General features: G+C 37.4%; 2 protein-coding genes across 3 annotated transcripts in view; one reads left to right on the top strand and one right to left on the bottom strand.

Moving 5' to 3' along the window:
- The first annotated feature begins 459 nt into the window (after positions 1-459).
- On the top strand, positions 460-6,563 carry dnttip2 (deoxynucleotidyltransferase, terminal, interacting protein 2). Of its 2 annotated transcripts, XR_004898785.1 has the most exons (8): positions 460-607; positions 1,654-3,782; positions 4,649-4,787; positions 5,015-5,110; positions 5,335-5,499; positions 5,753-5,862; positions 6,205-6,387; positions 6,427-6,563. XR_004898785.1 is itself a non-coding variant. In XM_031307086.2 (7 exons), exons 1-7 carry the CDS (start codon positions 533-535, stop codon positions 6,299-6,301), a joined length of 2,811 nt encoding a protein of 936 aa, XP_031162946.1. In that variant the 5' UTR covers positions 460-532; the 3' UTR covers positions 6,302-6,563. The 2 variants fall into 2 exon arrangements, 1 of the variants encoding a protein (XP_031162946.1); XM_031307086.2 differs by having other exon boundaries at positions 6,205-6,563.
- Positions 6,564-6,702: 139 nt separating this feature from the next.
- The window catches only part of spata6 (spermatogenesis associated 6), a 32,347-nt gene continuing 17,733 nt past the window's right edge, over positions 6,703-21,316 (bottom strand). The window contains 2 exon segments of the mRNA XM_031307088.2: positions 6,703-6,863; positions 6,866-6,942. Of these exon segments, the coding sequence (XP_031162948.2) occupies positions 6,844-6,863; positions 6,866-6,942 (97 nt within the window). The 3' untranslated portion in view covers positions 6,703-6,843.

Here is a 21,316-nt window from a genome sequence, read left to right as displayed (position 1 = left end):
CATCAAAATACTGAGTGAAGTTTAGAAAGAATGAAGAACACAGACATCAGTACCAGTCCTTCCTCCTGTCCTCCCTCTAGTGAGGTGAATCACTACAGGTACCGCTACATACAGCTTTTGTTTTAGCTTGTTTGTTTACCGTTTAAATAAGCTCCACCTCAATCAACTACACCATTAATAGGTTACTTGTACATTAACAGATCATTAATAATCTAAAGAAATGTAGTAGGCTAATATAATTTCCCCTTGCGGGATCAATAATGTCTAATCTTAATAGTAGTCCAACACTCTCGCCACCACGATTTGAAGTTAGGTCACAGCTCTGCGATCGTCTGCTCGGCCTATATATATAATATATATATATATATATATATATATATATATATAATATATATATATATATATATATATATATAATATATATATATATATATTATATATATATTATATATATATATTATTTCCGTGTGTCGATTAGTCGGGTCTGGCCCTAGCTTTCACACCGGAAGTGAGAGAGAAGCTAGCATGCAAGATGGTGGCCACCAGGAGAGGAGTACGCGTGTACTCCCCAACTAAAACAAACTCAGACCAGCCCTCTGATGTCCCGGTACGTTTAAAAGAGAGATGTTCTTTAAACCTGTAAATACTCAGAGGTCATGTAAAGGTTTAGTCCGAGGTGAAGGAAGCCCGTCTCGTGTCAGTTAGCTGGTGTGTTTGTGTGCAGCTGCTCAAAGCTCACGTGGACACCGTCTTTCCTTTCAGAGTTTGTAAACGTGTCGATGTTGTGACACAAGTAGAGAAAATAGGAAATAATGAAATGCATAAGACGATGCCGTAAAGACAATGTTGAACTAACCGTTTACTTAAGTCCTGTTTGGGCAGAGTTCAGTGAGTGTGTCGACCAACAGTGCAGCTTTGAATGATATTGAATTAAAGATTACTTTAAAGATACTGAATTCATCAAACATGCTTTCGGTGCCTCACGATTGGACCACTGTTATGTCTTTTTATCCGGCATACATCACAAACTACAGACCAGTTGTACAGAATGCAGCAGTTACCAGTGTCTTTAACAGTGAGAGAAGTGACTCCCATTTCAATGTCCTTACACTCTGAGGGAGTTATACATTGATTTACGATCCTACTCAGTACTGATGGAGCACTTAATGACTTTGCTCAGATTAGGAGTTAGGTTTGCAATATTCTATAATTGTCTTACTGTCAGCAAATGCTTTGGAAAGCAGAACTAACAATGAATTGATCCTACTAACAAGTATTGTCTGTGTAACCAAAGCCGGTATATCTTATTCCTCTGTGCCGTAGAGCTTCATTTCAGTCCACAAACTAAACACATCAGAGAGTCACACCTTTGCTCTGGGTAACATTTTACTTCATCACTATGAACAGTGGCTTTATTCAGTTTGAATCAATTCCATACTCACTTTAGCACCAAATGTGTATTAATTCGCAGCTGAAAATAGTTTGCATCAAATAGAAAACGTGCTTCCGTTTGAAGAAAAAATACAGTGTTCTGCTGTTTTAGGGGGGGTTTGACAATAAAAAAAAACTTAAGAATGTCACCTACCTTATCCTTTGGGATCAGGCTTGCAGTTGAACCAGCTGTACTAATAACTCTTATTTTTTGCCACACAGGCCACTCCTTCCACTGGTCGAAGAACCAGGAGTACTGCTAAACAAGCAGAGAGCTCTACCCAGCATGCCCAGGTGGAGACCAGCAGCCAGCTTGAAAAAAGCGAGGGAGGACCCCAGGCATCTCCACCCACCTCCGCACTGAAAAGATGCACCAGAGCTTCCAGACTCCACAGTCCTGAGCTGCCATGCACACCTGTGGGCTCCACCCACGAAGCAGACGTGTCAGATGTGGAGTCCTGCTGCTCTGTGGTCGACATTGAACTACCAATGATACGCACCCGTGGGAGGAGGGGTCAGCCCCGCACAGCAAGTCAGGAAGATGAGGACATATCTGAGGTGGAATCATGCTCTTCTGCAGTATCTGCATCGAAAGCTAGCCAAAGTAGCCGCCGGAGCACAAGGAGGAAGGCGATTCCTAAAAGCCTTGACCCATCTCATGTTGAGGCGAGGGACGTCAAGGTCGACTTGGTACTGGAGACCGAGTCCTGCAGCTCTGTGGTGTCTGATTCCCAGAGGGTCACCAGAAGTCAGAGAAAAACTACTCGCACCAGATCATCTGCCAAACAACAAGCTGAGGACTCGGAGCTCTCAGATGCTGACAACATCGCAGGAGCTGAAGTTTTTAAGTCCACCTCACGCAGAGCTACGAGATCCAAAAGGCAAACATGTCCCATTCCCATCTACCTAGGCGAAGGCTCAGAAAGCTCTCAGTCCCCTGCCCCCAGAGCTCGAAGGAGCTGTGCAGCTCCAGGGAAGGCAGCAGCTACTGCAGATGTCAGTGAGCCCCAGTCTTGTGAGTCTGAAGGCCATGAGTCCGGGCCCACTTACAGTCCCAGCCACATGACTCGTAGGCGGGGAAAGACCCAATCCACAGGTCCCAAAGCCGTAGACTCGGACTCGGATCTGACCGACGTGCAGTCTCCGATGGGCAGCCCCTGCTCCACACAGAGCAGAGGGACTCCCTGCAGCAGCCGCACAGGCTCGGGGAGCAGCAGTCGACGTGCTTGGACCACCAGGAGCTCAGTCAAGTCCTGTAGTATTGTTCTTGAAAAAGCTAGGGAGCCAGCTGAAGAGGACACTTCTTTAAATGATTCTAGACTAGAAAGTACAGTGATCTTTGAGGATGCAGACTCCACACTGTTAGAGGAAGATGTGAACCAAACATTGGAAGAAAAAGAGAAACAAGGTGTGAATAGTACTGATCTCACATCAAATGAAGCAGATAGAAAGAGCGTGGAAAAGAAAGTAATTGTCATTTCAGAGGAAGACTCCACCCATAGGTCTCCCCTGGTATCAGACAGTCCTGGTTGTGCTGAGGAAGCCATTAGTAAACCTGTAGTTGCGCTCAGACGCCAGCAGGAGGAGACGTGTGCTAAGAACAAGGACGGGAACATCTCAGAGATGGAAATGAACCAGGAAGCAATCGCACTATCAGAGGCGTTAAAGCCTGGCCAATCAGTTACAGTAACATTATGTGAGAGCGCTTCTGAAATCCCAAAGAAGACTGAAGAGAAGGATGAAGCTATGGAAGTAGCTGATGTGGACACCCACTCATCACAGCGAGGTGAGGCTGTGGATGAGGATGCTGGTGTGGAAACCGGGCCCAGTGAGCAGGAGAAAATGGAAGTCAGCACATTGCTTAGAGACGCACAGCAGGTGGCGGACTCCAATGAGGTCCGAGTTGAGTCCATTCAGGTGGCATCCAGCCAGCAGCACAACGTCACAGTGGATTCTGACCCAGAACAGCAACCTAAAGACGTCATTGTAGAGAATGCAAAAATAATCACCCTGCTGGAGAGCAGCGAGGACGAAGATGCTGAAGAGGAGGAGAGGGATGTTTCTGAAGAGGAGGATTTGGGTTACCAGGCAGAGGAGAGAGCAGGACCTACCCAGAAGTGTGAAGCGGCAGCTGCTGCATCAGTTGATGGACTGTTTATGATTGACACGCGGCCCGGACAGGAGGCTGATGAACAGTACTACAAGGAGAAGCTAACAGAGGAGGAGGAGGAGAAAGCCACAAAGGAAGAGAGAGTTGAGCAGGAGGAGCAAGATGAGGAGTTTGTGGATGAGGATGGGGAGGATGATGACGAAGATGCAGAAATTCTCTTCTCAAGTAGAAATCCTCAGTTGTAAGTATGTGATAGGTGGCAGCCTCAGATTGGTACATAATAATTTACTGTTGTCAACAAATCCCATTAAAAGAATAGTTGGACATTTCGGGAAATACACGTATTTGCTTTCCTGCTGAGAGATGAGAAGATTGATACCACTCTTCAGATTAGAGAGAGTGGCATCGGCAGTATCGTACTTCAAGTCACATCAGTTACAATCTGCAGCTGCAGCAGAGAAGAAGCTGCAGGAGGGCACAACTCGATAGAGGTGACACTCTGCACTCAGCTGACACTCCCGAAGAGATGCACGTTTTAAATATTGCCATTCACCGGCAGAGGGTCAGCCGTCAGGGGTGGGAAGAGTGTGTGGAACGATGGTCGCACCTTGAATAGTACAGATGCACAACAATGAAATGGCCTACTTTTTATTTAACTACATTTGTACACAAATACTTTTACTTTAGTAAAAGTAGTTACTTTAAAGAAATTTTACTCGAGTACAATATTCTAGTACTCTTTCCACCTCTGCTAAACTCATCTGCCGGTGGAAGGAGTGGCCTGTGTAGCATAAGCAAGTCTGTAATAAAGCTGATTCTACAGCAAAATGGATCCCAAAGGACAGAGCTGGTGTTATTCTATTTTTATTTTTCAAATCCCATGAAAAGACCAAAACCAACAATGTGTTAGTGCGTCTCTTAATACTCTTTCTGACTTTGGTTTTGGTCATTTCTTGGAATTTGTCTATAATAGAAACTATAGAATATTACCAGATGTTAACTGAGCACATAGATATTACAGCCACACTCATCATTATTCATATTTATTATATACTATAACTGCAGAGATGAGAAATGAGGAATTTTCTCTGTGCCAATTTGTTTCAGGAAAGAGTTGTCCAGCCGTATTGACCCTGGCATCAGAGTGAAGGAGCTCGGGGGTTTATACATCAATTTTGATGGCAGCAAATCAAAACCTGTCTCCAGTTCGCTGCGAAAACTAAAGGAAAAGAAGATCCAAGATGAGGTGAATAAGTGATTGATTTTTTTTCTCCTTTTGAATGTGATCTGTGATGCAGAATGAATAATGAACTTTATAGTTATGCAAGGACGAGTAAATCCAATAACACCTGAGATGGTGTTATTCATGGTCTCTCTCCAGTTCTCCGTGACTTTGGCCTTTTATCTCTGAGTAGTGGGGTGTTGATAGAGTTTGGTGCTTTTCAGTGTTGCAGTTTTTGTTGTTGTCCACAGGTGATGAAGAAAAGTGTGATGGGACCAGACTTTGAAAAGAAGGATGCAGTGCCTCCGTACAGTGAATCCAAACAAGCCCAAAAGTTGAAACACCGAGTAGGTTTTACAAAGTTATGCTTTGGTCTATAGATTATCTGTACTACTGTGTGCTTTTATCACTTGGATCATGAATCATTTGTGGAGTCCGTTATGACGACACGTCCTGCCCCAAATAACAAAAACATTAACATGTACTCATCATAAAGACGGTATGGTTTTTATTCAAATTCTGTGCTTCAAAAGCTTCTACAATGCTTGTTAAATAATTGAAATTTCCCCAGACGGAGAGGGAGAAATCAACGGGAGATGGTTGGTTTAATATGAAAGCCCCCGAGATCACTCAGGAGCTGAAAGGAGACCTCCAAGTCCTGAAGATGAGAGGCTCCATGGATCCCAAGAGATTCTACAAAAAGAATGACAGGGATGGCTTTCCCAAATATTTTCAGGTCAGTAGAAAACAGGAGTCCCCTGCCCCTCAGACACCCTCTGCAATAACAAGGCAATGTTTAAACTTGTTTTCTTAAGAGTCATGGCCATGTTAATTTTCAAAATTGAACAGTTCCCTACAAGTTTGTAGATAACGATATCTTGCTGTATCAAGCTCCTAATGTAGTCTGCAATACTCGGGAACTATGTTTATGGATTATCAACATCAAACTGTGTAGTGCATTTGAGTAACTTATATGTGCACTTATACAGGTTGGTACAGTGGTGGACAGCGCTGTCGACTTCTATCATTCCCGTGTTCCCAAGAAGAGCAGGAAGAGAACCATGGTGGAGGAACTGCTATCTGACGCTGAGTTCAGACAGTAAGTTTTATGAAATGAAAACAAAAACACTTTTACTCAATGTGGCTTTATTATTATAGATGATTGTTTGACCAAATATTGACAGGTGAGGTGTAAGCGATGTACAAACAAATCTATACTAGGCACCATATTTCAAATCTATTTCATCACAATCAGCTATCAAAATACAGTATGTAACCATGATAAACTTATTTCTTATCAGGTTACAGAATCTGATGGGTCACGGAATACATTGCAACACCACAGCCCCATTTGCTAACGTGTGGGCACATTGTTAGATGTTTGCTTGACAGTATATTGCCATTTCTGCAGACAAAATGTACTTTCCTCTTCTCTTACCAGGAACAACAAAAAGAAGTACCAGCACATTGTGACGGAGAAAGCAGCACAAGGAGCTGGCAAGAGGAACAAGAAGAAGAATAAATTCCATAAGAAATGAATCTTGATGACTCTGAATGGCTTTTCATAGTATTATGTAATAACTGCAGGAGGTCGGTTGCTGTTGAATGATATTAAAAATAGTCATTGCTTTGTACAGTTACCCAAAAAGTTGTGTACTTGCTTATATTTACAATTGAAACAAAAATTTTTTTAATCAAATTGACCTGTATCATATATAAACATTTTGCTGCACAGTAATCATAGTTTTTCTAAATATACATGCATAAACAAACATTAAAATATTTTCTTGATGACTGGCACCATTAAAATATTTTCTTGTGACTGGCACCAATGGTTGTAAGGGTTCTCGTAAATTAAACTCATCACATCATGAAAACATGGCTTACAATATTGTGTTTGTAAGTTTAAAATCTAACCAGGAAAAACAAATGTGTGTGCGATTTTAAGATTAAGGTGTGTCTGTGTGCATCCATTCCTTTAAAGTTTAAAGGAAAGTGATTGTTTTAACCGTGAATAGTTTTTGTATTGTAACCTGTAACCTGTTGTGGTCACCTTGTGGACAGATCAGGAAGTTAAAGGTCAAAGGTCATTTGGTGGTCCCAGGTGGTTTTGTGTGTCTGCAGAATTCTCTGGACTCGGCTGTGGATCTGCTCGCAGTAGGATGGACTGGTCTGGAGCCTGAAGAACAAAAAAACACCAATAAAAGACATTAAAAGCCCATAAATTATACTACTCGTCTACAGCATCATAGCCCTAAAACCTGTCATTCAGGTTAGCAATGAAAACTGTAGAAAGCAGCACGCGAGTGAGTCTTTGACAACTCCTATAGTATGTCACAAACAAATCACAAAAAAGTCATAGTATAGTTTGTCATAAAAATTTCATAGTATAGCATGTTGAAATAAATGTAAAAAACGTTGTATAGTATGTCAAAAATATCAAAAAAGCATAGTACTATATAGTATGTCGGGGGGGAAAAAAGGCTAGAAAAAGTCATAGTATAGTATTCCATAAAAATGTCTAAAATAATAGTATAGTTCGTTATAAAATTTCATAAAAAAGTCTGTATAAAATAAATGTAAAAAACGTCATTGTATAGCATGCCATAAACATTTTTAAAAAGTCGTATTGTAGGTCATAAAATTTCATAAAAAGTCAGAGTAGACTTCTTGAGAATATTGTCTTAAAACATGTTCTGGGAGATGTGCAATTTGCATACAGGACAGAAAGGAGCACTGATGACGCCTTATTGTACAGTTGTGTTCAAAATAATAGCAGTCCAACATCACTAACCTCATAAATCATTTTTTTTGGTAGAAGTAATATTTGTACATGGCAAATAATTTACTAGTAAGTGTTGTAGAGTCATAGAAAACCAACAGTCATGACATGCATGCTGCTCATTCTGTGTAATTGAATCTGTAATTGAAAGGGGCATGTTCAAAATAATAGCAGTGTTGTGTTCAATTAGTGAGGTGATTGATTCTGTGAAGAAACAGGTGTCAATTATGGCCCATATTTATGGAAGGAAGCAAATGTTGTGCATGCTGGTTATAGTGCATTTCACACTGAAATACTCAGCAAAATGGGTCGTTCCAGACATTGCTTTGAGGAAAGACTTTGATTAAAAAGTTGATTGGAGAGGGGAAAACATATAAAGAAGTGCAGAAAATTATAGGCTGCTCAGCCAAAATGATTTCAAATGCCTTGAAATGGCATCCAAAGCCTGAACGACGGGGGAAAAAACGGTCAACTACCATTCGAATGGATCGAAGAATAGCCAGAATGGCAAAGGCTCAACCAATGAGCAGCTTCAGGAAAATCAAAGAAGACTTAAAGTTACCTGTGAGTACTGTTACGATCAGAAGAAGGCTATGTGAAGCAAAGCTATCAGCTAGAAGCCCCCGCAAAGTCCCATTGCTGAAAAAAAGACATGTACTGAATAGGTTGAAATTTGCCAAAGGACACATTGACTGGCCAAAGGAGAAATGGCGCAACATTCTGGGGACTGATGAGAGCAAAATTGTTCTTTTTGGGTCTAGGGGCTGCAGACAGTTTGTCCGACGACCCCCATGCACTGAATTCAAGCCACAGTACACTGTGAAGACAGTAAAGCATGATGGTGCAGAAATCATGTTATGGGGATGTTTGTCATACTGTGGTGTTGGGCCTATTTATCGCATACCAGGGATCATGGATCAGTTTCAATACATCAAAATGCTTGAAGAGGTCATGTTGTCTTATGCTGAAGAGAAAATGCCTTTGAAATGGGTCTTTCAACAAGACAATGACCCAAAACACACCAGTAAGCGAGCAAAGTCTTGGTTCCAGATGAACAAGATTGATGTTATGGAGTGGCCAGCCCAATCCCCAGACCTCAATCCCATAGAAAACGTGTGGGGTGACATCAAAAATGCTGTTTCTGAGGCAAAACCCAGTAATGCAGAGGAATTGTGGAATGTAGTTCAATCGTCCTGGGCTGGAATACCTGTTCACAGGTGCCAGAAGTTGGTCGACTCCATGCAACACAGATGTGAAGCAGTTCTCAGAAATAATGGTTATTCAACTAAATATTAGTGCAGTGATTCAAAGTAAAGCAAACCCTTGAGACATTTTTCAGTTTATACAGTAAATGTTTGAGTTTGTAAAGAAAAATGCAAATACTTCTATTTTTTTTAACAGCCTAATATTCCTTTTTCTTCACTTTCTGTAAAGGTATAATACAAACTCAATTTTGGTCATGTTTTGATTTGGAATTGAATGTGCAGTGTTCCCAATGCATTGATATTATGGAATTAAAAGCTATTCTAAGGATTTTGAGCATTATTCACTTTTTTTAAACACACTGCTATTATTCTGAACACAACTGTATATGCTCCACAATATTTATTGTCACCTTGATCAGCTCAAACGATATGTTCGTGTGTTATTTATAGACTTCTCATCTGCATTCGACGCCATTAGGCCTCACATTATGATGGAGAGGCTATTGCAGTTGGGAGTGCATAGTGACGTCATCACGACGTCATAGTATAGTATGTAGAAAAATATATAAAAAAAATCATATTTATAGTATGTCATAAATTTGTCATAAAAGCATAGTACTGTATAGTATGTCGAGAAAAAAAGGCTAGAAAAAGTCATAGTATAGTATTCCATAAAAATGTCTAAAAAAAAAATCATAGTGTAAAATAACATTTCATTAAAAAGTCATAGTATAGTATGTCGAAAAAATTTCAAAAAAGTCATAGTATAGTATGTCAAAATATCAAAAAAGCATAGTACTATATAGTATGTCAAAAAAAAGGCTAGTCATAGTATAGTATTCCATAAAAATGTAATACAATAATAAATAGTAGTATAGTATGTCATAAAATTTCATAAAAAAGTCATAGTATAGTTTGTTGAAATAAATGTAAAAAAAACCCATCATTGTATAGTATGTCAAAAATATCACAAAATGTCATAGTATAGTATGTCAAACAAATACCAAAAAAGTCATAGTATAGTATGCCATAAAAATGTCAAAAAGGCATAGTATAGTGTGTCAAAAAATGTAAAAAAAAAAATAAATCATATTATAGTATGTAATAAATTTGTCAAAAAAGTCAGAGTATAATATGATATAAAAATGTCAAAAAAGTCATAGTATAGTATGTTGAAAAAATGTCAAAAAAGGCATAGTGTCGAAAAATATATAAAAAAAAAATCATATAGTATGTCATAAATTTGTCAATAAAGTCATAGTATAGTATGCCATAAACATTTTTAAAAAGTCATAGTATTGTATGTCAAAAATATCAAAAAAGTAATACTATGTCGAAAAAATATAAAAAGTCATAGTATAGTATGTCAAAAATATCAAAAAACTCATAGTATATCGAAAAAATATAAAAGTTATAGTATGTCAAAAATATCAAAAATGTCATAGTATAGTAGCATGTCATCAATTTGTCAAAAAAGTCATAGTATAGTATGTCCAACATATCAAAAAAGCATAGTACTGTATAGCATGTTGAAAAAAAGGGTAGAAAAAGTCATAGTATAGTATGTTGAAATAAATGTAAAAAAAACGTCATTGTATGATATTCCGAAAAAATGTCTAAAAAAGTCCTAGTATAGTATGTTATAAAAAAAAGTCCTAGTATAGTATGTCAACAAATTTAAAAAAAAGACGTAGTATAGTATGTTATAAAAAAAAGTTATAGTATAGTATGCCATAAAAATGTCTAAAAAAATAGTAGTATAGCATGTCATAAAATTTCATAAAAAAAGTCATAGTATAGTATGTCGAAAAAATTTGTAAAAAGTCATAGTATAGTATGTCATAACATTTCATGAAAAAGTCATAGTTTAGTATGTTGAAATAAATGTAAAAAACGTCATTGTATAGTATATAAAAAATATCAAAAAAGTCATAGTATAGTATGTCATAAAAATTCTAAAAATGTCATAGTATATATGCCATAAAAATCGTAGTAGTTTGTCACAAAATATCAAAATACATAGTATGTCATTCATTTCATAAAAAAGTCATAGTATAGTAAGTCGAAAAATATAAAAAAAATCATATTATAGTATGTAATAAATCTGTCAAAAAAGTCATAGTATAGTATGTCGAAAAAAGTTAAAAAAGGCATAGTATATTGTCGAAAAATATAAAAAAATCATATAGTATATCATAAATTTGTCAAAAAAGTCAAAGTATAGTATGCCATAAACATTTTTAAAAAGTCATAGTATTGTATGTCATAAAAGTTTCATAAAAAGTCATAGTATGTCGAAAAAATATCAAAAAAAGTCAAAGTATAGTATGTCAAAAATATCAAAAAAGTCATAGTATGTCGAAAAAATATCAAAAAAGTCATAGTATAGTAGTATATGATAAATTGGTCAAAAAAGTCATAGTATAGTATGTCAAAAATATCAAAAAAGCATAGTACTGTATAGCATGTTTAAAAAAGGGTAGAAAAAGTCATGGTATAGTATTTTGAAATAAATGTAAAAAAACGTCATAGTAGGATATTCCGAAAAAATGTCTAAAAAAATCGTAGTATAGTATGTCACAAAATATCAAAAAAGTCATAGTATGTCATACAATTTCATAAAAAATTCATAATATAGTATGTTGAAAAAATGTCAAAAAAGTCATAGTATAGTGTGTCAAAAAATGTCAAAAAAGTCATAGTATAGTGTGTCAAAAAATGTCTAAAAAGTCATAGTATAGTATGTCATAAAAAAAGTCATAGTATGTCAACAAATTAAAAAAACGCCGTAGTATAGAAAGTCGAAAAATATCAAAAAAATCATATAGTATGTCATGAATTTGTCAATAAAGTCATAGTATAGTATGCCATAAACATTTAAAAAAAAGTCATAGTATTGTATGTCATAAAATATCAAAAAAGTCATAGTATAGTATGTCGAAAAAATATCAAGTCATAGTATAGTATGTCATAAATTTGTCAAAAAAGCATAGTACTGTATAGTATGTCAAAAAAAGGTTAGAAAAAGTCATAGTATAGTATTCCATAAGATTTCATAAAAAATTCATAGTATAGTATGATGAAATAAATGTAAAAAAAAAGTCATAGTATAGTATGTCAAATTTCTCAAAAAAGTCATAGTATAGTGTGTCAAAAATATCAAAAAAGCATAGTACTGTATAGTATGTCGAAAAAAGGCTAGAAAAAGTCATAGTATAGTATTTCATAAAAATGTCTAAAAAAAATCGTAGAATATTCATAAAATTTAAGTCATAGAAAATGTAAATGTAAAATCTTAAATAATAAAATTATCAAAAAAGTCATAGTACAGTATGTCAAAAAATATCAAAAAGTTCTAGTACAGTATGTCATAAAATTGTCAAAGAAGTCATAGTATAGTATGTCAAACATCAAAAAGCATAGCACTGTATAGTATGTCGAAAAAAAGGCTAGAAAAAGTCATAGTATAGTATGTTGAAATAAATGTAAAAAAAAAAGTCATAGTATAGTATGTTGAAAAAATATCAAAAAAGTCATAGTAAAGTACGTCATAAAAATGTCAAAAAAGTCATAGTATAGTATGTTGAAAAAATATTAAAAATATTAAAAAAGTCATAGTATATGATATCCATGATAATAAATCTTGACAGTCTACCTGAGCTGACTGACTATGATAATGATAATAATGAGCAAAATAGAAGAGTGGACTGGGCAAAGCTCACAGAATATGAGCTATGGAAGTACAACGCACTGAGTGATAATAGTCTTAGTAATATTGATATACCACTTGAAGCTATTTTGTGTGGCAACTTAAATTGTAAGAGTCACAAACATCATAGTGATATAGTTATCATGTATGACAAAATTGTGAACTGTTTAATTAATGTCAGTAAATTATTCATCCAAGACAAAAGAAAGCATAACATTAGACCAGGATGGAACGAATATGTGTCTGAACTTTAAAGGTTATCAATAACAGCAAGATGCCTTTGCCATCCAGCATTGATGGGATCTCTGGGGATGAAAATGTTGCGGAGCTGTGGGGGAAACATTTTAGAAAGATTTTCAACTGTGTTGAGAGTGCTGAATATCATGTTGGTGATGTCATTAATAATGATGGTGTGGTTATTAGACCTGATGAAGTGTGTCATGCTATTGAGAAATTGGCAGTAAACAAAGCTTGTGGTCTTGACCAAATAACAGCTGAACACCTGAAGTATGCAAGCCATAGAATCTCTGTGTTACTTGCTATATGTTTTTCTGGATTATTAGCGCATGGCATATTACCTGACTCTATGTTACCTGTACTATTAGTGCCAGTTATTAAGGACAAAACCTGTAAAGTATCAAGCATAGAAAACTACAGGCCAATCGCCCTAGCAAGTATACTCTCTAAAGTGTTCTCTAAAATTCTATTTGATAGACTACAAGAATATATAACAACCACTGACAATCAATTTGGTTTTAAAAAGAAACATGGCACAGATTTGTGTATATATGCACTGAAAGAACTTGTTACCAAGTACAAAAGCCATGGCTCAACAATGTTTTTATGTTTCCTTGATGCATCCAAAGCTTTTGACCGTGTTAATCACGGTAAACGGTTTATAAAATTACAAGAGCGAGGGGTCCCCCCATACCTAATACGTATCTTGCATTATTGGTACTCCCATCAAACAATGCGAGCTAGATGGGGCAAGATTACATCGGATCCTTTCCCAGTTACCAATGGGGTTAGACAAGGTGGAATATTGTCACCTGTTCTTTTTAATTTGGATGATGATCTTTCTAGGACATTAGAAGTGTGTAAGACTGGTTGTATGGTGGGAGATAGGCATATTAATCATCTGATGTATGCAGATGATTTAATTGTTATGTCTCCTTATAGTGCTGGCCTACAACAACTGCTTAGAGTCTGTTCAAACTATGGACTACAGTAGGACATCAAATTCAATGCAAAAAAGAGTGTTGTAATGATTGTCAGAACTAAGGAGGACAGGAAGCTATGCTTTCCATCTTTTTATTTGACAGGGCAAGAGCTAAACGTAGTCACTAAAACAAAATACCTGGGCCACATTATTAGGGATGATTTTTGTGACGATGATGACATACAGCGCCAGTGCTGTAAATTATATGGACAAGCAAATATGTTGGCACGCAAATTTCATATGTGTACTGAAGAACTTAAAACGTCTCTTTTCAGAGCATACTGTACACCACTTTATACAGCTCACCTATGGTGCAGCTACAGTAAAGCAAAGATAAATAAGATAAAGGTGGCATACAATGATGCACTTAGAATTTTGTTGAAGTGTCCAAGATGGACCAGTGCTAGTCATTTGTTTGTGACGAGTAATGTTCCCACCTTCCATGCTGTGTTGAGGAATCTTATGTACAAATTCAGGTGCCGATTAACAGAGTCAAAGTTGAGTGTAGTGAGTGAAGTTTAGTGATACCAGATATACTTCCAAACTCTGGAAACACTGGAACACGCATCTGCATATGTTTTAAGTATTGTGCCTAACCATCTTTGTGTTTGTATGTATGTATGTATGTTTTGTATGTTCCCTTTAAGTAATATGTGGTAGACAGTATGTCTGTATGTTTTTATGTTTGTGTGTACCCTTCCTGTAATATGTTATGTGTACTTTTATATCTGGACCTTGAGTCTGTAAATAAAGTTATATATTATAGTATGTCATAAATTTGTCAAAGTCATAGTATAGTATATCAAAAATATCAAAAAGTAGGGCTGTCAAATGATAAAAAAATTTTAATCACGATTAATCGCTGAATTTCTATAGTTGATCGCGATTAATCGCATGTTTTATCACATGATTAAAATTCTATTATTTTGCATTTCAGAACTGTTTTTAAGTACATATTAACAATGGAAAGCCATTCTTACCAGTGTATCTTGATTGGGAATCAAATGAATGCAAAGAAAGTGACTTTATGAACTTGATTTTAAGATTTGTATTTGTTTATGATTTATTTACTGTAAACAAAAGAAAAATGTGTGAATCTAGTCACACATTTGAATCTAGACTCAATATAGTGTGCAGTAACTCCTAAATAATTTGGATTACTCACTGACGTCCAGTGATCACCTTGCATCACTTTGCAGCAGTTCCAGTTGGGCTGCTTTCTCCGTGTCGTACAGGCTGTGTATGCATGGGGTTACTGTCCCCCACGATGGCAATGTATAAGACGGGTCAGAACATGCCAACCGTAGTACATCTTTAAGACCCGAGTCTTCTACGATGCTGACAGGTCTGCAGTTAGTTGCCACCCATTTTGCAAGAGCGGTAGTCATTTTTTTGGATTTGGTTTCATCCGCAGGTCGGCAAGTAGCACTCTCCAAAATAGTGCTTTGCCTGAGCCCGCTAGCATCAACCTGAGTCACATTAACTGTACTATGCTTAGCTCGTAGGTGGTAGCTCAAGCTTGAAGTGATTCAGTGATATTTTAATTCAGCTTTACACACTTTATGGCTTTCAACCCGTCCGGGAGTTTTGGAAAATTAAAAGCTCCATTCAGAATTGTGTTGCTGCTGTCTTTCTCCATCAGCAGCAGGATGTGTTACAAGGAAGTATGGCCAAGTGCAGCAAAGGGTCAAAATAGTAGCCTGTTAGGCACGACGCGAAGCTGAGTGAAGTCAAAATAAATTCATAAATGGCGCATGCGATTAAAAAAAATGAACGCGTTATGCTCGGCCCTTAATCGCATAGCGATTAACGCGTTAATGCTGACAGCCCTACAAAAAAGTGATAGTAAAGTATGTCATAAAAATGTCAAAAAAGTCATAGTATAATATGCCATAAAAATGTCAAAAAGTCATATGACAGTATGTCATAAATCTGTCAAAACAGTCATAGTATATCAAAAAAATTCATATAGTATGCCATAAACATTTAAAACAATGTATAGTGTTGTAAGTCATAAAATTTCATAAAACGTCAAAGTATAGTATGTCAAAAATATCAAAAAAGTCATATGTAGAAAAAATATTAAAAAAGTCATAGTATAGTAGTATGTCATAAATTTGTCAAAAAAGTCATAGTATGTCAAAAATATCAAAAAAGCGTAGTACTGTATAGCATGTTGAAAAAAGGGTATAAAAAGTCATAGTATAGTATGTTGAAATAAATGTAAAAAAAACCCGTCATAGTATGATATTCTGAAAAAATGTCTAAAGAAATTGTAGTATAGTATGTCACAAAATATCAAAAAAGTCATAGTATGTCATAAAATTTCATAAAAAAGTCATAGTATATAGTATGTCGAAAAAATTTCAAAAAAAGTCATTGTATAGTATGTCGAAAATATTTAAAAAAAGTCATGGTATGTCATAAAATTTCATAAAAGTCATAGTATAGTATGTCAAAAATATCAAAAAAGTCATAGTATGTCGAAAGAATATCAACAAATCATAGTACTATATAGTATGTCAAAAAAAGGCTAGAAAAAGTCATAGTATAGTATTCCATAAAAATGTCAACAAAATAGTAGTATAGTATGTCATAAAATTGCATAAAAAAATCATGGTGTAGTATGTCGAAAAAAAAGTCATAGTATGTCGAAAAAAATTCTAAAAAGTCAAAGTATAGTATGTCATAAAATTTCATAAAAAAGTCATAGTATAGTATGTTGAAATAAATGTAAAAAATGTCATAGTATAGTATGTCGAAAAAATATCAAAAAAGTCATAGTATAGTACGCTGAAATAAATGTAAAAAAAAGTCATAGTATAGTATGTTGATAACAACTAGTAACAACAGTAACTACACCGGAAACAGAAAACAACAGGCACGCTGCACACACTTGTTTGGGCTTGCGAGCCGGCCAAAGAGTAGTACATACCTGCAAACTACTCGCTTTTCAGCGAAAATCGCCGTTTTGAATGGGAAAATGTCATCCATGTGACTCGTGTAGATCCGAAGAGTTTTTATTTTGGGGGGGGGGGGGGGTTTCCGAGACCCAGTGCTAATATGGCACCAGTGCCTTAACGACCGTTATCTACCGGACTGAATAGCAACGCGGATTTCGGTGCCACTGAAATGCCTGCGTTTCTCTCTGATGCTCCGAAAACAGACGTTAGAGGGAACTGAAACATCGCCGCACTGGACGCTAGTCAACACTACACTTAGCAACAGGTAACGTTAGCCTACTGTTAGCTAGCAGCTGGAGTAAACACAGTTAAAAATGCTGACAGCTAAACAGTGTAAAGTGTGACTGTATTTCACTGGAGAGGCTTCTAACACCAGACTGTAGCTGCCGTTGTCTGAAAAACACAGACTCATAGTATAGTATGATATGTCAAAAAAGTCATAGTATAGTATGCCATAAAAATGTCAAAAACGTCATAGTATAGTATGTCGAAAAATATAAAAAAAAAATCATATTATAGTATGTCATAAATTTGTCAAAAGTCATAGTATATCAAAAAAAGTCATAGTACAGTATGCCATAAACATTTAAAAAAATAGTATTGTATGTCATAAAATTTCATAAAAAGTCATAGTATGTCAAAAATATCAAAAAAGCATAGTACTGTATAGTATGTCGAAAAAAGGCTAGATAAAGTCATAGTATAGTAAACTTAGCACAAAAAGTAAGGACATTTGTGTTTGGTAGATTATTTCTCTGTGGTAACAATACATTTTCGCAATAAATCTTATACCGTTGGAAAGCCTGTTTAGTTCCCTTTCAAATGTTGCCCCATTTGTAAGGAACGTACATTTGTGGGATGAGCAGCAGCGCTGAGTATGTGGTTTGCGCCCATGAAACATTTGCCAAATCTTCTCTGCCAATGACAGCTTATTCTGCCATTGACTCGTTTGGTGTTTGGTGGATTGAATGATTCTGCCTACGGTAGTTGGATCGTAGGGTCAAAGTGTGGAGAAGACGCGGAGAACGCTATGCTGATTGCTGCACCGATAGAGTAACACCTTTTGGTGGAGGCAGTGTGATGGTGTGGGGCGGCATCTCCCTCACTGGAAAAACGAGGCTTGTCATCATTGGAGGCAATCTCAATGCAGAGAGATATACAGTGCCTGACAAAAGTCTTGTCGCTTATCTAAGTTGTAGGAACAACAAATAATAACTTGACTTGTAGTTGATCAATTGGAATCAGAAATGGTTTATATGAAAGGCAAAGGCTTCTGGATTATGCTTATTATACCAAAATAAAGTTTTGTATCATTCATTGAGTTTTATCATTGAAATAGGACAGAAAGGTCAGATTTGGCTTGGACAAAAGTCTTGTCGCATACAAAAATACAGTAATGTACGGTAGAAATTATACTTTATTGTGAATACACAAACATGCTACAATAACATCAGAGCATACGTAAAGTCATGGTGCCTTGGGAAAAAGAAAATGAGCTTGGAGGACTACATCCATACGTCTCGGCAATGACTCAAATAACGTATTGATGAAGTCATCTGGAATAGCAAAGAAAGCAGTCTTGCAGGACTCCCAGAGTTCATCAAGATTCGTTAGTTTCATCTTCCAAGCCTCCTCCTTTATCTTACCCCAGACATGCTCAATAATGTTCATGTCTGGTGACTGGGCTGGCCAATCCTGGAGCACCTTGACCTTCTTCGCTTTCAGGAACTTTGATGTGGAGGCTGAAGTATGACAAGGAGCGCCATCCTGCTGAAGAATTTGCCCTCTCTTGTGGTTTGGAATGTAATGAGCAGCAATAATTTGTTGATACTTCAGGCTGTTGATGTTGCCATCCACTCTGCAGATCTCTCGCACACCCCCATACTGCATGTAACCCCAAACCATGATTTTTCCTCCACCAAACTTGACTGTTTTCTGGGTGAATCTTGGGTCCATGCGGGTTCCAACAGGTCTTCTGCAGTATTTGCAGCAATTGGGATGCAGTTCAATGGATGATTTATCAGAAAAATCAACCTTCTGCCACTTTTCCACTGTCCATCCTTTCACCAAGCTGTGGGCCTTTGCAAATGCAACACACTTTTTTAGTTGTCTTCTGTTTAATGCTGGTTTGTGAGCACTAATTCGGCCATGGAGGCCACTGCGTGAGAGAATTCGACAAACTGTTGTTATAGATACAGGGGTTTCTGGTGGCCAGCCCAGGAAAAGGGCTGGCCCTGGACTGTCGAAGCAACAAACGGTCCTCTCGAACAGTTGTCTTATGGGGTCTGCCTGACCTGGACTTGTCATGAACTTCACCAGTTTCTTCAAATCTTTTTCTTATCCTTTCCACTTGACGTTTGGAGACATTGAAGATGTCTGCCACCTCAGCAGCAGACTTGGTCTTCAGGCTCTTGATGATCAGCACTTTGGTCTGTGGTTGAATCTTTGGCATGTTGTGAGAGGTCAGGTTGCACTTCACATGAAGGTCTGGTGTGCTGGAGTTCTTTTTATACACACCCAGGAATGTGTTAATTACAGTATTTGTCACAGGTGAAACTCTAATCTGTGATTGGTTGAATCATATAAAGACACGACAAGACTTTTGTCCAAGCCAAATCTGACCTTTCTGTCCTAATTCAATGATAAAACTCAATGAATGATACAAAACTTTATTTTGGTATAATAAGCATAATCCAGAAGCCTTTGCCTTTCATATAAACCATTTCTGATTCCAATTGATCAACTACAAGTCAAGTTATTATTTGTTGTTCCTACAACTTAGATAAGTGACAAGACTTTTGTCAGGCACTGTAGAGATGAGATTCTGCAACCAGTGGCAATCCCATATCTCCGCAGTCTGGGACCGAACTCTATCCTCCAAGATGACAACGCTCGCCCCCACAGGGCGGAGTTTATCAGAGACTACCTCCAGAATGTGGGAGTGGAGAGGATGGAATGGCCTGCCAGCAGTCCTGACCTCAACCCCATTGAACACTTGTGGGATCAGCTTGGGCGTGCTGTTCGTGCCAGAGTGACCAACACAACCACGTTGGCTGACTTGCGACAAATGCTGGTTGAAGAATGTGATGCCATCCCACAGCAGTGTGTGACCAGGCTGGTGACCAGCATGAGGAGGAGGTGCCAGGCTGTTGTGGCTGTGTATGGTTCTTCCACACGCTACTGAGGCTTCTGTTTGTGAAATGAATAAATTGTTAAATTGCCAATATGTCTTGTTTCTTCAAACTTCAATCATCCAATCCACCAAACAAGTTTATGGCAGAATAAGCTGTTTGGCATTGGCAGAGAAGATTTGGCAAATTTTTCAACGCACAACCCACATACTCAGCGCTGCTGCTCATCCCACAAATGCATGTTCCTTACAAATGGGGCACCATTTGAAAGGGAATTAAACAGGCTTTCCAATGGTATAAGCATTGTTACCACAGAGAAATAATCTACCAAACACAAATTTCCTTACTTTTTGTGCTAAGTTGAAGTAAAATGTAATAAATGTAAAAAAAACATCATAGTATAGTATTCCATGAAAATGTCAAAAAAAATGTAGTATAGTCACAAAAATATCAAAAAAGTCATGGTATAGTATGTCGGGAAAAATTTCAAAAAAGGCAGAGTATACACACCAACAATACAAACGGATATAAAAGGTAGTTCTATCTTGCACATGGGTCGAGTGAATTGGCATTGGCGACAAAAATGTGCTTTGGATGCCACTGAGCATTATGGGTATTGCGTCTCATAAGACTGCGTCTCATTGTCACACAGCAGGGTAAGGACTGAGAGCAATTCAAAAAGTAAAAAGCTACAGAGAAAGCTAACGACTGGGCCTCAAACTCTGATTGTGGGTGACTGCTGTAAAATATGTAAAAAGCAGAAAAAACAACAAAATACCCCAAAGACATGGTGTCTGACTTGGCCCAAAGAATCCCGGATATAAAACTGGACTATGGATCTGCTGAACACAGTCAGCTCCCTAAACGCGGAGGTGTTTATCAGTGGCCCTCTACCGCCAGTCAGAAGAGGAGTTGAGAGATTTAGCAGTGTGTTGGCACTGAACACATGGCTTTCAACTGCATGTACCGTCCATTCTCTGCAGTTGATTGACAATTTTAACTTTTTCTGGGACCGCAGACATCTTTTTAAAGCAGATGGACTTTTCCTTAACAGGCCAGGAGCAAAGCTATTTCACCTCTAACCCACTTTACTTTCTGCGCCACATATCTGCTCCCTCAGCCAAGGACAAGACAAATCTAAACAAGAGGAAGACATAACAAAGCGCGGCAGTGATCCACCACAGCCCCCACCTGAGCAAAGATTTGACACCCCCCCCCCGACGCCTTTGAGGATATGTATACCCCGCCCATACCATCGCTCTCTCCACTCACCCTTTCCCCTCTTTCCCCCTGCCCCATGTGGGAGTTCACTGACCAGATGAAGCAGCTGGTATATGCTGGAACCAAAGGATGATAAAAATAAAAAAAGACTGATAAAAATGCAGCAATCTTTAACTGATATGTGCCGGGTCCAGGCTGCACGTGACTCTTTCCAGGATAAGCCCGGGCCCTGTGTATTGTATTAAATTCTTCCTCAATTTATGTTGTGATAGGTAATAGAAAAAGAATGGTGAATCCGCTAAGTAAGAAGAAGCACTTAACTG

The sequence above is a fragment of the Sander lucioperca genome, chromosome 11, assembly GCF_008315115.2.
Source record: "Sander lucioperca isolate FBNREF2018 chromosome 11, SLUC_FBN_1.2, whole genome shotgun sequence".
NCBI lineage: Eukaryota > Metazoa > Chordata > Actinopteri > Perciformes > Percidae > Sander > Sander lucioperca.
Note: the sequence above shows the minus strand (reverse complement) of the source record. Positions and strands in the feature narration are given on the sequence as shown.

Excerpts from the sequence above, each read along its gene's own strand:
- dnttip2 (XM_031307086.2), top strand. The coding sequence starts at position 533 with ATGGTGGCCACCAGGAGAGGAGTACGCGTGTACTCCCCAACTAAAACA. Across the intron at positions 5,111-5,334 it reads CCCAAAAGTTGAAACACCGA|ACGGAGAGGGAGAAATCAAC; the intron begins GTAGGTTTTACA and ends AAATTTCCCCAG. Across the intron at positions 5,500-5,752 it reads GCTTTCCCAAATATTTTCAG|GTTGGTACAGTGGTGGACAG; the intron begins GTCAGTAGAAAA and ends GCACTTATACAG.